The 14,014-nt window shown below is 37.7% G+C and overlaps 1 protein-coding gene across 1 annotated transcript in view; it reads right to left on the reverse strand.

The window, feature by feature from the left end:
• The window catches only part of TRPM6 (transient receptor potential cation channel subfamily M member 6), a 78,873-nt gene that overhangs the window by 27,798 nt on the left and 37,061 nt on the right, over window positions 1-14,014 (reverse strand). Inside the window, exons 17-25 of the mRNA XM_050329055.1 lie at window positions 13,707-13,987; window positions 12,120-12,348; window positions 11,374-11,529; window positions 8,488-8,622; window positions 7,339-7,467; window positions 5,038-5,289; window positions 3,927-4,101; window positions 2,224-2,338; window positions 321-520 (exon numbers count right to left, since the gene is read on the reverse strand). Of these exons, the coding sequence (XP_050185012.1) occupies window positions 321-520; window positions 2,224-2,338; window positions 3,927-4,101; window positions 5,038-5,289; window positions 7,339-7,467; window positions 8,488-8,622; window positions 11,374-11,529; window positions 12,120-12,348; window positions 13,707-13,987 (1,672 nt within the window). The remainder of the gene's footprint in view (window positions 1-320; window positions 521-2,223; window positions 2,339-3,926; window positions 4,102-5,037; window positions 5,290-7,338; window positions 7,468-8,487; window positions 8,623-11,373; window positions 11,530-12,119; window positions 12,349-13,706; window positions 13,988-14,014) is intronic.

The following is a 14,014-nucleotide window of genomic DNA, read 5'->3' on the forward strand; positions in this document are numbered from 1 at the left end:
TTAATTTCTTTAAAAATAAGGCTATTAATTCCTACTGAATAAACTGCTGTCATTTTATTTCAGCTCAGAGTTGTGAGGTATCTTGACTGATGCACAGTATGTAGCCCAGCAAAGCATTCCCCTAGTCACCTAGTCATTTTTTCCTTCAAGAATTCTCAAGGAGTCAAGCTAAATTCAGTTTTTCAAATTAACACAGCCCTCTACCCAGAGACATTTTTTTAAAATTTTTTGAATTTTTAATTTTTTGAATTTTTTAATTCAAAGTGATGGGAGGCTGACAAACAATTGTCACTAGCTATTTCTTTTCGTTCCCAGCTTACTTAGTCCAACATCGCCTTCCTCTTGATCCAGCTCATTTGGGGGCTGACGGTGGAAGATGCGATTTATAAGAAGTCCGAGGTGGCTCAGGAGGATGAACGGTGGAGGCAGCCATGGCTTCTCACGGTAGGTCATAATGTAGCGGTATCGGTTGTACTTCCAGAGCTTATTTGATATGGATTTCAAATCAAAATAAACATTACTGAGAAGAGAGTGATAGAGGGAGGGGAGAAAAAGGGTAAAACACTGTGAGGAGTACTGCCAGTATAGTACAAGACGCTTGTGTACAGATCTAATCTGATGCTGAAGAAAAGTCCCATTCCTCCAGGGAGGTAAATCTGCTTAGCAACTTTCATTTAACAAAGCAGCAGCATGTGCCAGCAGCTAGTGCACTGAGAATGAGACCTTCAAAGCTGCCTAACAGATTTGGGGATTCAGTTCCCATTCACATTAATGGAACCCAGACAAAAGATAACACTGAAGTGGCTTTGTAATCTCAGCCGTATTATTTAAACTTTAATGCATAGCCTAACTGAAAATTCAACATCATCTGCCCCTTTGGAGTGGACTAAAAGTATGTGCCAGGCTAAGGGAAGAGTGTTAACAAAACAGTGCAGTGCACTCTCCCCAAATAAAAATACTGCAGCTACACGAGCCATTCTTCTCCAAGATACTCATTGGAGCTCTGAAATTAATACACACGACTGCTGTTGCACAGAATAATTTTCCATATCTACTATCATAGACCCAAGCACAGGAAAGCAATACTGTGGTTTCTGGTAATTTCATTTGAACTGTCATACTACGCACAGAGCATATAGTCACAAAAACAGTAGCTTACTTCTGAGAGCATAATTAAATATATTGTTCATACTCATTTTTTGTTCCATTTCTGGAACAATCAAATCACTAATCAGAAGATTTATCATATCATAATTGCTGAAGGTTTAATTTCAGAAAAATTCAAATTACAATTTCACAGCTGTGTAATATAAAATAATAGATTGATTCCTTGCCACAGTTTCAGGAAAGGGATTTTTAATTGGAAGTGGGAATAGAATGACTTCTGATAGTTCCTTTTTCTTGAATAGTAATCACTACATTTATTCATTTAAATTTTGTTTTAACCTACAACTCACCTTTTTTTCCTTAGAAATGTTATAACTAGGAAAAAATAATTAACTACTTGGGTTAGGCTGCTCTTTTCTTATATTTTACAGGACTTGATCCACTACTAGGGGTTTCCTGTTAAAACTTGAAAGGTTATAATGACTATAAAGACAGAGATTAATTACTATGAATTACTATAGAATTAGTATAAAGACCCTTCCTACTCAGGGATGAGTAATGACAGCAGACACTAAAAGGCAGATTGTTAAAAATACAACAGTTAGATTTCAGTCTAGACCATATGAGATTGCATCAAACAAAAGGAATTTTCAAATTATTTGCTAAAGGAAGAGCATACTCCTACAGTCATTATTCTCTGCCCTTGAAAACCTCCACTTGTCTGTCAACTTAAAAGCTGGGCTACCCTATGACGAATGTTATATAGGCTCTCCGCACAACACATACAACTTTTAGGGACAAAGAAAAAAATACTTCAGAGCTGAATTAATGTTACCTTTTTTTCCAACTGGAGTTGCCTGCTTTCACAGAGTCAGACACTTGTTAAATGGCAAAACAGTTTAGGTATCTTCTCACTATCCCTTTCCTTGAACTGTCTTGTTACCACCAGTGTTTTTTTTTCACCTTACCCCCATGGAAGACATGGTGGTACAACAACCAGTAAAGGTAACGACCACCATTAACATGCCCTTGATGGGGCATTATTGGTGAAAGGCTTTTGAGAAGCATTGGCAGAATACGTTGGTTGCTTTTGCAGCAATATACCAAGGTACCTACTTAAAGAAAGCAATAAGCAAGTTGACCATGATGATGTACTGCACAAAGAGGTAGACAGCCTGGAGGAACGGTGTGAGGAAGGAGCCAGGAGGACAGTCTTCATTGTTTTCACAAACTGGAAATTAAGGACATACAGAGAATAGTTAGCATGGAAATCAGAGCAGAGCACAGCAATGGCCTGTGCTTTTCATTTGTCCCAGCAAGAAACAGAACAGTCCCCATTAATTTCACAGATATAGATCAGTAAACTTCCAACTAAAAGGTCAAGCTTCACCTAAAAGAAAACTGCAACCTCGTTATGCTACTACCACCCCATAGTTACCACCGCAGTTCAGAAGCTGCAGACACCACTTCATACATATCAGTTCTTATTCCAGTCACTACAACTTTTTGTTAAGAGGAAAAAAGATGAAGTTGAAATGCATTTGAGAGATGGCATACACTCAAGTAAACTGAAATCCAAATCTTTGATCCTTAAAGCAAGTGGCAAAGCTTTCACAGACTCCACTGTGGAAAAGATAGAGCTCAAAGGCTGCTTTATCAGTACTGGAGTGATATTCATTTAGAGCTTTACACACAACTTAAAATCTCATTGAATCATGTGCAAAAGGATATATAAGGATATGAATATTTGTGGGATGAATCAACAAATCATAGAAATCACGGGATCCCTTTTAATGTTTTTAAAATATCAAAATAAATATTTTTCAGTCCTTTTAATGTCTGATTAAATTTTAGACCTTTGAGGAAATTTTAACACACATTTATAAAGCAGCAGCTCTAAATTCAGGGCATATTCTGAGAACAAAAAGTCACTAAAGAAATAGCTTTATTTGGGAATTGTCAAATTTCTAAAGGTTTAGCATTAATGAGTAATTAAGTGGATTAAACTGATTAAAGTGTGCTTTCATTAAAAGAATTTTGACTTATATAACCAAAATACATAGTCATCATGTGACTGTTCAAGCAGTAATAATGTAGGTAATATTCTAAATTATTTAAATGAATTGAGTCTATGCTGAACTATGTAACTTAGATATATGTATCTATTTGCACACCTACTTGCCCGTTTTATGGACTGTTTTACTTGTAGCCATCACACAGTAGCATGAGAGTGCCTTCCATTGGTAATGCTGAAATACCTCCTGGACCTCTTCTGTCTTACTGAGACAAGTTCAAAGCCATAATCAAGATATATTGTTTTTCCTACCTACATTGATTGGTTCTGTTTCTCCTATGTTTACATGGTTTACCTGTTTAAGAATGATGCCAGGTAACTTACTTCTCCCTTTTTTTCCCTACCTTAATTTCTTTTTTTTTCTTAAGGCAACTTTGTAGTCTTTTCGCCAAGAGATCAGCAGCTTTGTATTCACCTGATTAGAAACTCATTTCACTGCCAGATCCCCTGACCAAGAAGTAGCTAAATATTACTTCCTATGTGCTTTGCTCTGAGATTTGCAATATAGTTAAGCTGAAGCACTAAATTTGAAGGTTTTAGAGCTTAATCTTTATTTTTAACAAAGAGACTAATATTCTCAACATTATTCACGCAGTATTACTCATTAAGGACACACATATGCTGGAATCAGAATTATTTGAGAAAGAACAGATTCAATAGGTAGTCAAAACTTAATAGTCCAAAGTGGGTGTATTTCTGCAGATATTACATTTAGCTGTTGAACTGTATTATGAAAATTACCTACCATCTATTTCTCCAGCATAGACCTCACCAAACATCATCCAGTAGGGCTGAAATACAATATCTCGAGCCAGAGTCCAAGAAGGAGGCTCCTCTGGTGAAAGAATTGCCTTTCGTGACACCCCAAAACTCAGCAGAACTATGGCCATCATAATCACAATATAGAACATGTTTGCTGTCTGGAAGACATGTTTGTGTGAAAGTATTAGTTGTATTAATTATATGTAAAAGAGACATACATTATAGGAAAATCTGCTTTTACAAATCATAATACAAAAAAGGGGTAATAATCTAATATGTTGGACAAAATAAAAAAATTTTTTCTATGACCTGAACTACATGAGCATTTTTTAGAGGTTAAAATTCTCCTGGACCAAAAAAGCCACAAGTCCTACTTGCTTTTCATGTCCCTCTTAGATCTTAAGCAAGATTTGAAAAATGAAGAGATGTTAGGATGATGATTTTCCTCAGTGGTGTTTCTTTCAAACTGAGAGAAAAGAGTAGCAGTGAAAACTATTTTGCTTTCTAACACTGAATTGGAACTAAGAAAAAAATGTAAAAGTATTAAGAAGGTAGTCCCCAATAACGAAGTGAAATTACGGTAGGAATTTGCACGTTCCTCAAGACTAGACAGTAGTTCAGCAGCAGTTCTTATACCAAAAGAGAAGAAAAATTAACTTTGATCTCTAAGATATTTTGCCAGATAAAATAGTATATAATTATTTTAATCAAGAAGTAAAATAATAATGAAACAGTTTTCAAGAACTAGGGGAATAATCCATACCCGTGAGCCCATCTGCAAGAGGCAGTGGCTTTTTTCTTCCATAACCAAGCTGGATCAGAAAATTAATTCAAATGCAACCCTTCTCTAAGGGAACGAAGTAAAAATGGCTTTTTTGAATAAATTCACATAATTAATAAATTAAAGAAAAATTAAATCTGATTATGGTCAACTCCCAAACAGAGAAGCCACTGTATTTTCAGATAACATATTCACTATGAATTATTCGGTGACCTTCCTTTGACCATCACTCTTTTCTGCCACTTCTCAGCTTCACGTATTACTGAATAGATGCCTTAGCTACAAAAATTTTGCTCCAAAGCACAATACTTACCATTTTCCCAATCATTGTCAGGTATGGGCCAGCATGCTGGTTCACAGCAAAAAGATCAAGGAGCCGAGTATACCAAAATATAATATCCAAGCAGTAAAGCAGCCTCCCTGCAGTTTGAACGGGGGGGTTGGACCAACGCAAACCAAAACCAATCATAAACAGGATGATAGCTATAGAATCAGTAAAATTCCAGTATTCATAAATCCACACCTTCACTTTTTGGCAGAATTTTCGAGGTTCTGAGATAAATACCTGAGTAGAATGTGGAAAAAGTCCACAATGAAATGCCATTAAAATCACAGATACATTAATTTACTTTTTCCGTCCGAACTATTTCACAATATTTGGGAATGTATCATTTCCTGCCCTGCCCCTACCCCTTTTCTTTATTTCAGTTCTAGGCATATTGCCATTCACTATCAACCGGGGTTTGTACTTAATCTATAGTGTCATATTGCTCAAGTATGCCAAATAACTCTTCCTAAGGAAAAATAGATTCCAAACCTGAATCCATTCACTAAAGGGCACACACCTCAGCAGAAGAGAGCAGTCAGTATAGAATTGTTATGCATAGGTATCATTATAAATTAACAGGTATTTTCTAAAAGGATGGTCATGACCTGCAGTGGCCTTTCCATAAACCCCTAAGTCATGGAAACTACCAGCCTAACCTTGCTGATGGGAAAATAACTAATGCCTTTTATTTCAGACCAAAAATATAAAGAAAGATCCTTGTATTCCACCAAGGACAAGTTAAAAAAAAGGAGTGCTGGCAACTACCAAGGTAAACAGCAAAATGTTCACTCCCTGAACTGTGAGATGCCCCAAAGGGATTTTAAGCTTCACTGAGCAAATGTGTGAAGTGGAATCTCTGGGAGGTTGTAAATAAAACCTTTGCACATTGCCGCAAGTGAGGCCAATTATGTAGTGTGTAAGGTCACACTGATAAGTAGCAAGCAAAGGAAAGATTTTGAAATGTTATGCCCCGATCCTGCAAGAATTTATGCATACGAACACATTAATGTAAACAAGTGATCTGAACTAACTCACATGACTAAGTAGTTGCAGGATCAGGGCCTAAGGCTTTAACAATTAGTTGATACAATCTAGAGAAATAGAGGTTTGCAGTTATATATAACAACACCCTCAGCAGTTAAACAGCTGCACGTGTAAGACAAAGTGTTCCACAAAGTCTTTGCCAAGAGAGCAGAACTAGAACATGGATAAAGAAAATCAAGTAGAAGACATCAATTTCAAACTGTCCAATGAATGATAGTGTTAGAAAGAAGAGCTGATGTTTCCACTGTCCCACCATCAAGACGACGGTAGAGTCCAACAGTGATTCTCAACATTCAACATTTTTTTGATTTAGGGAATCCTGGTGATTTTTTCAATCCTATCTCATGAAGACATAGAACTTGCGAGTTTATCCAGGCTTCAATAAATTTCCAGCATTTGTGCCATCCCGCGAAATCTTTCACCTCTCTCATAATGCTGTCACAGTTTTCTGAGTGATCTGCACTAACATTAATTTCACCCAGAACTGTGGCTGATTTTTTCTTATTTATTCCTCTGAAAGTAGAGCATTTCAAATGTCATACAAAAGATAATTCACATTATTATTGTTTACTATGTGCTGATTTTACAGTGAAGGTAAGTTGGCTTGGATACAACAAATTGGGAAAGGCATAGCTGCATTTGTCCCCAAACTCAGGTTTGGAGAGCAAGTTGTGTCCAGAAGACTGGGTGTAATCAACTGCAAATAACTGCAATCAATTTTGATTGGAATATCATTTTTCTGTACTCAATGTATCTATCATTAAAAGCAGATGGTGGGTTTTTTCCAAGTTCATTTATTGAAAGTCAGTTAGTCTCGAGGGAGAGCCATAGATTTTGCTACGCATAATACTTACTAATTCATAACAATGTCCACAATCAGGTCAAATATCTAATATAAATATCTAAATATCTTCATTATTAGAAATCTAATGGTCCACTCAAAAAATTAGGAAACGTGCCTATATCAAGCCTCCAAATCTCAATTCAGCACAGTCACTCTCAAGGGACCTGCACATTACCACCAGTTTCACACAGAAAAGAAGGATGAAATTTAAGATTCATTTTCAAGGCCAAAGCATTGGTCCTCAAATAAAAGTCTTCTAATACATTAATTTCCTGTATAATCCTTTCCTCTGCTAAGTTCTCTACAAAAATAACACAGCATTTGGCATTCTTCCGATTATGGTATTCTCTGGGTTATGATATATCCTCTACAGATGAGAAGTGAATGGAAAAGCTTACCTCCCTGACTTTTTCAATAGCAGTGGTGAAAATATAAATGATAACAAGCCATTCTTGCACACTTGGTCTTGGTCCCATCTTCACCAACACAGTATAAGTAAAGAGCATGAGAAACGCCATGTATGACATCTACAAAAGACAAGGTATATAATCCATATGCACAAAAATCTCCAACAAATTTCTGCAAACATAGTAACAGGTGATTAACCTGAACATATGTATTCAAACTACTAGGGCACTGTCAAATGTTTGAGCACAAAATCTTTATTCTAGTTCTCCAAAGTTTTGTTTTATTTTGTTTTGTTTTTAATGGGAATGTCCTTAAACACCATTTGGAAATTGGTACTATAGTGCTGAAAAAATAGGTAAGAGCAGAAGATCAACTATTGCAGCACATGTTCACCCCATATATGACATGGACTATTTCATCTTGGATGTTGGACAGAATGGTCTCCAGAGCTCCCTTCCAGCCCTAACTATTCTGTGATTCTGTTCTGTGATCTGCACACCATTTCTTAAACATAAAGGCATTCCTATGCTTTTATCCCAACCTTCTATAGGAGGTAATAATTCTCAAAGTTGTATAAATCACTGCTGCTTAATCAGTGCCTTCCAAAACCCAGGAAAACAACATAAGATTAAGCACAGTCCATTAAAGGAGTAAAACTTTGTGTACATGGTGGTCCAATCCAATGGGCAGCCTGGTCTTAAACATCCTGAGCTCTACTGACACAGGGTTACTAAAATTGATTTAATAAATGCATATTTTTCTGTAGCAAATGATCTCCTATAGATTAATATTCACTCTTTCAGAAACAGTTCCTAAAGAAAGGGATAAAAATATCTGCGAGATACTAAAGATATTTAAGGTCAGCTTCAAATATGTCTCTACATTTGCAACTGACCACTGTAAAAACCCGTGCTTGAGTTTTTTTTTAGTTCCTTAAAATTGTTTCTCTGTTGTCTTTTATTTGTTTTAATGCAGTTAGATGACTTTAGTAGAAAATCTGACCACTTAATTGTCAGAGAAATACTCAAATATTATCCCATCTACACCTACCAGTGACTGCAAACTAAAAGCAGAATTAAATGGCATTTGAAGGATCAAAGGAAGGATTTGTCAATCCAAGTTCTAGCGTGATCACTAACCGTGTGAAACCAGAACTTGACAATTGGTGCATTGTAGAACTCATAGATTTTCCTAGTGCCAGGTAGGTTTCCTTGTCCACCATCTACTTGGCTTTCACCAGACTTCTGAGCAAGCTTTTCCACATCATAATCCTTCTTTAAAAGAAAACATCATTTTAAAAGTAAGAAACAACAGTCTATGATTGCAAAGGCACTGTCGTTTTAGAGGGAAAACAAATACAGGTGTCTAAACTTTGCTGTGGTCTAAACCATTAATGGAGCTTGTTTTATTCTCGTCACAACCATCTTATTTGCAATAATTACCACACACACTTTCCCACTAGAAATACTAATTTGGAATTTGCTCTTATGACTACAGACAGTAGACCGGATGTCAGCAGACCCAAGTCCACTCCTATTTCTGCCACACATTTCTTTAAGACTCTAAGCATCATGTAATCACTCTGTGTCTCCCTTTCCCCATCTGCGAATGTATATAAATAACAAATAACAACTTCCATTCATTATAACTGTGTTAGCTAGAACTCCACTAACAATTGTGATCACATTCTGAAAAAGGGAAAGAACATCACGTTTCTGCTCATATATACAGTTGCACAGAAAATGTCAAGATAGTGCAATTCTAAATACAGAATCTCATTGCTATTTTTGCTGTATTTTATGTCTGATAAGAAGATAAGACTGAAATAAGTACTCTCTAAGGAAGATCTGCCTATGAAAAATACAGATAATTTCTTTATTTTCTTCAGTAAAATAAAAACAAACTGAAACCCAAAAAAGTAAACGTATTCATTTTGTATCCACAATTTGTTTGAGTACGCCTCTGAAAGTTCAAATATCTGATTGCTGCTGAAGCCTAAAAGAAGCTGCAGACATAGCAGGGAGCAAATGACAAAGCCAGAAGGTGCTTAAAGGAGTTTTCAGTGATGAAGGAGGGAGGCTTGAGGGAGGCACACACACATTGCTCGGTTTGTTAGAGAAGGGTGCTAATAACAACAAGTTTACTTACATAGTTCAAACTATGGGCAAGGCTGAGGGAACCAAACTAACTTGTTCAGTTTTATTTCAATGCTGGCCAGTTGCCTTGGCTAATATCAGTGCTAAAACTTACTGCTAATAGATATCTACAGTAAAGAACTTTTTATGTAATGTATTTATCCCTATTACACAATGTTTCCTTGAGTTATTGGAGGGAGGGGAGTGGATTTTTTTCATCATACTAAACTTGAAAAAGGGCTAAACCACAGAATCTGATATACAGAATCATCCCGGTGTGTTAACATCAGATCTCCCAAGGTGAAGGAGAGAATACATCCCATGAAAAAGTGCAATTTCCAGCTGCAGCAGGTGATTGGAATTCATAACTGTTTGTGAAAGATGCTCTATAAGGCACATTGTTGAAATTGTTTGTTTTTCTATATTATTTCATATAAGATTATTTAAGAAAAATAGTAGCTCAGACTTGTACTTTAAACAATGCTCTAATAGATAAAATTAAAAGTTAAGCTTATTGCTAGTGCAGAAAGGGAGCAGCCATACCTGAGGCAGATCAAAAAAAGTACTTATACACATTTCTCTGCATCCTTCTGCCAGACTGCAGGGGTAGTCCAACTGCAAATAATTACAATTGGCCTGTCCTCTGTATCATAGCTGTTACCTAACCCTATAAAAATAATTTTTGAACTATGTTAGACAGAAACCACAGGAGACAATGGCTTTGAGCAATTTTCTGAATCAAAGAAAAAATGTAGCAACAATAAGTCTACCCAAAGTCCTCAATATGCTCTCTTTTATTGTACATAAATTGAAAGTTAATTGAGAAGGTCCCAGGCAATCTGCAGTGTTTATCTGCTATAAGGTAAATAGAGAATAAAAAGGTTGCCTGACAGCTCTCACTTTTGAATCATGTTTTCATGGGTTAGCACCTCACCAACATTTACTCTTTGGCATGGAAATTCTCCAGGTCTGTCCATGTCTAGCTCAGACTGAAAACTTTTGGAAATTCTCAGCTCAAGGAATGTGTAGTGGAGAATGAGAAGAAGGGCTTAACAGAAATCTTGGAGAATTCTTGAAGATCTTAAAAGGAAAGACATCGCCTCACTTTGGCGGGAGACTCCTCACCAACAAGCCTAAGAAGGACTTTTGCAGCATGTTTTGGGACTTGGTTCAGGTGACTAAACGAAAAGCACAGTGCTTCCCTTTAAATAGCTTTAAGATGCTTTAAATAGCATCTTTGCTAGGCTCAAGGAATGCGGAAGATACCCTGTTTTTCATCAAGTAAGACAGGTGCTAGACCTCTGGAAGGGCTATGACATAATTCAGGAAACAAAACTACAAGGAGAGAGTAAGAGGGAAGAATGGTCATGGAGAGGGGGAGAGGCTGCGGCTGAGATGCAGAGCACTGGCCACTGATCAAGCAGAATGAGAAGGAGTGAATTGGAAAGGATGGGACTTGGACTGTCACAGTTCTGCTGTCTCCCTGCCCACCTGGGCAACCTGAATTGAGTTTTATAGTTGTGATTTTGTGTATGACGTGAAATCTTTCTTAGATTATTTGGTATACAAGATTACATTGGTACACAAGATTACATAGGTTTGAATAGACCTTGCGCCCTAAAAGACCTTCTGACAGATAAGTATAATCTCAAGAAACTTGTGTGAGCCTGGAAAGGATCTTCTAACTATGACCAGTATAGAAGTGACATCCAGGAGAGATGAAGAAACTTGCCCAAGTTCACTTCAGTCCGTATCCAAATCAGGGATCTAACCCCTACATCATGAGAACTGAGCTCCAGGACTTCCTGCTGATGACCATCTTTTCCCTCCTTAGAATTACACTGCGGTAAACAAACTCTGACACTCGAATTATGATCATCACAGACTAACCAGAGTCAAAGTATCTTTAGAGCTGATTGGGCTCTGATCCCCATGATACCACGTGAACTGGTGGAAGTCTTGAGACTGAGGAACATGAGACATTTCTGCCTTGCTTTTAAACTCTAGCATCAAGATGGCAGGAGGCAGGAGAATACTCATAATGACCTAAAAGGGAGACACAAAATTCAGGAAATTAATTCAGCAGAAATTAATTCCTCTATAGACCTGAAGCCACAGTCAGCCATGCATGGTGTCAGCACAAACCCAGTACAACTCCACTGGCCTGGAAGGGAGCCACTGGTGCTGGGAATCTCTGTATCACACTCTGACAGACTGTGAACAAGTGCATTGCTCTTGACTTGTTTTGTGGCTTTAAAGAGTGCCATGGTATCTGTGGATGCTTCTTGTGTTCAGAGAGCATTCCTCCCCACCAGCAGCTCTGCCGGGAAACAAGCAATGTGCAGAAGCAAGAGCATGTGAGGGGAGAATGAAGGGTCCTGAGAGTTTGGGAACAGGAAAATAAATCCTCCCTCCTAATGCCATCCCACAGGTGCTTTTGCAAAGAAATAAACCAAAACAAGTCCTGTTTCCCCTCCCTGCCTTTCTTTTGTTTCCCATATGTGCACATTCCAATACATGCTTAAGCACAACAGTCTGAAGCTGCATTAGCCATGTTCATAACCACCAAAACATGCATAAAGCATCTAAAGAGCTTCTAAACACTCAGAAATAAGTCAGACTTGTAAATATGTTACCTTAAACCAGGAGTTCTTCCGCATCTTCAAGCGTCCCATCCACATATCAGTCAGCAGCATCTGTGTGCATGTATGGGATACAAAAGGCCGCAGGCCTACAGAAACTGCTAGTTTTAAACAAGTTGAGTTGCTCCAGTTTTTCAGTTCATAGGTCAGCAATTTCATGGCCATCTGCTCATTTTGTTTGAATGCTTTGTCCAGCACATCCAAGGCAAGCTGCCCAAATTCCCTAAAGCAAGTAAGAATTAACAGTCAATATAAAAGGGATCTATCCAAACTCAGAATCACTCTGCAAAGAGGTTGTTGTGAATATTCTGGTAACCCCCTGGTGGTCTAGTGGTAAAGGCGCCGCGCTATCACCGCCAAGACCCGGGTTCGATTCCCGGTCAGGGCCACTCCCGGGCAGGTGGGGCTCGTTAGCCCTTAAAGGCAACCCACCTACGTCCTAAGGACCTCGCTGCCACCGTCCAAGCTCGCTTGGCCCCGGCAGATGAACCTTAGGATTAAAGGGTGGGCTCAGTTCCGCGCACACTGTGTCTCACCTAAAAAATCCAATGCGCAGGCTGGAAGGTGGAAAGACCTTCCCCGGATCTTCACTCGTGAAGACTGGCCATTATTATTAAAGCTCAGCTAGAAATCTGAGTAACCATGCTTTCTCCCATTTTCTCATTGCTTTAAAAATATACCTAGTGAAAAGCATTTTGTGGAGTAAACTTAACTATTTATTCCTAATCACAAGGTTTAGGTTCATCCTGTTTTCTATTTTTTTATTTGTTTTGTTCTTAAGCTCGCTTAGTGATCAAAATGGACCCTATGAAGTTCTCCATGTATCCTTCAACAGATTCATCACCACTGTGGGCAAGCATTGCAGGTAGTTGCAAAAGTCTCTTCTATTAGACAGGTTTTAAAACATCTCTGTAGGCAACACTCTTCAAGGAAACTACACACCTTCCTTCAAATTAAGCTTTGCAGCTGCATATAAAAGAAGGCAGTACATTTTTACTGTACCTGAATTTTAGACGCAAAGTCTACAAAGCACAAAATATATTACTAAGAAGAAAAACTACCAGAAAACACTAACTGAAAACTACAAAATTGAACAAAATTCTCGGTCTACTTTCTTTTCCATTCACTCAATTATTTCAGGATACATTTTTAGTTTAGTCTTACACAGAACAGGATTTAAGCACTGATTTTAGTTTGTTCATTACTACTTTTTACATTACTTGTTAGATTTGGAATGTCCTAACACCTGTGTGCCATATGCCTTCTTAACAAACTGAACTGTAAGGGAAGCTGTAAGGGAAGTTTCAGGCTTTCACTTGACCATTAGCAAACAGAGAGCCGTGCATTACTCACCTATATTTTAATTTTCAAATAAGCATCTAGGGAATATACAAACAGTTTTTCTGAACTCTCAACCAGACTGCACACCACTACATAGATCCATTATATAATATCAATAATGAGTAGCTGACAGTATTTTTTACACTCCATAGTCCATGGCATCACTAACCCTATAAACTCTTAGTGGATTAGGCACATTAAGCACTGTAGAACTTTATTAACTGAAGGGAGAGCTCATACTTTGAATACTTCTTGAGTTCTTCTGAAGTGTCATCCACCATGTTGCTCTGTTTAGCTTCACGTGCCATTGCCCTGTAGAGTTTACAAGCCACAACAGCTTTGACCATGGCTTCCTCTCCATGTTGCCAGAAGAACATTGCCATCTTCTGCCTTTTCATTAATACTGCCCAAACCAGGAGGTCATTATAGGGGTAGATGAAGCCAGTTGACTCATAATTCTCTGCATAGTTTAGCTCCTCTTTTGATTTCTTCTTACTTTTATGGAAAGCACTGGATCTTTCCTGTAAATTTGTTTAAAAAAAGAAAAG

This window comes from Myiozetetes cayanensis, unplaced genomic scaffold (genome assembly GCF_022539395.1).
Source record: "Myiozetetes cayanensis isolate MyiCay16 unplaced genomic scaffold, myiCay2020 scf4, whole genome shotgun sequence".
Classification (NCBI taxonomy): Eukaryota; Metazoa; Chordata; class Aves; order Passeriformes; family Tyrannidae; genus Myiozetetes; species Myiozetetes cayanensis.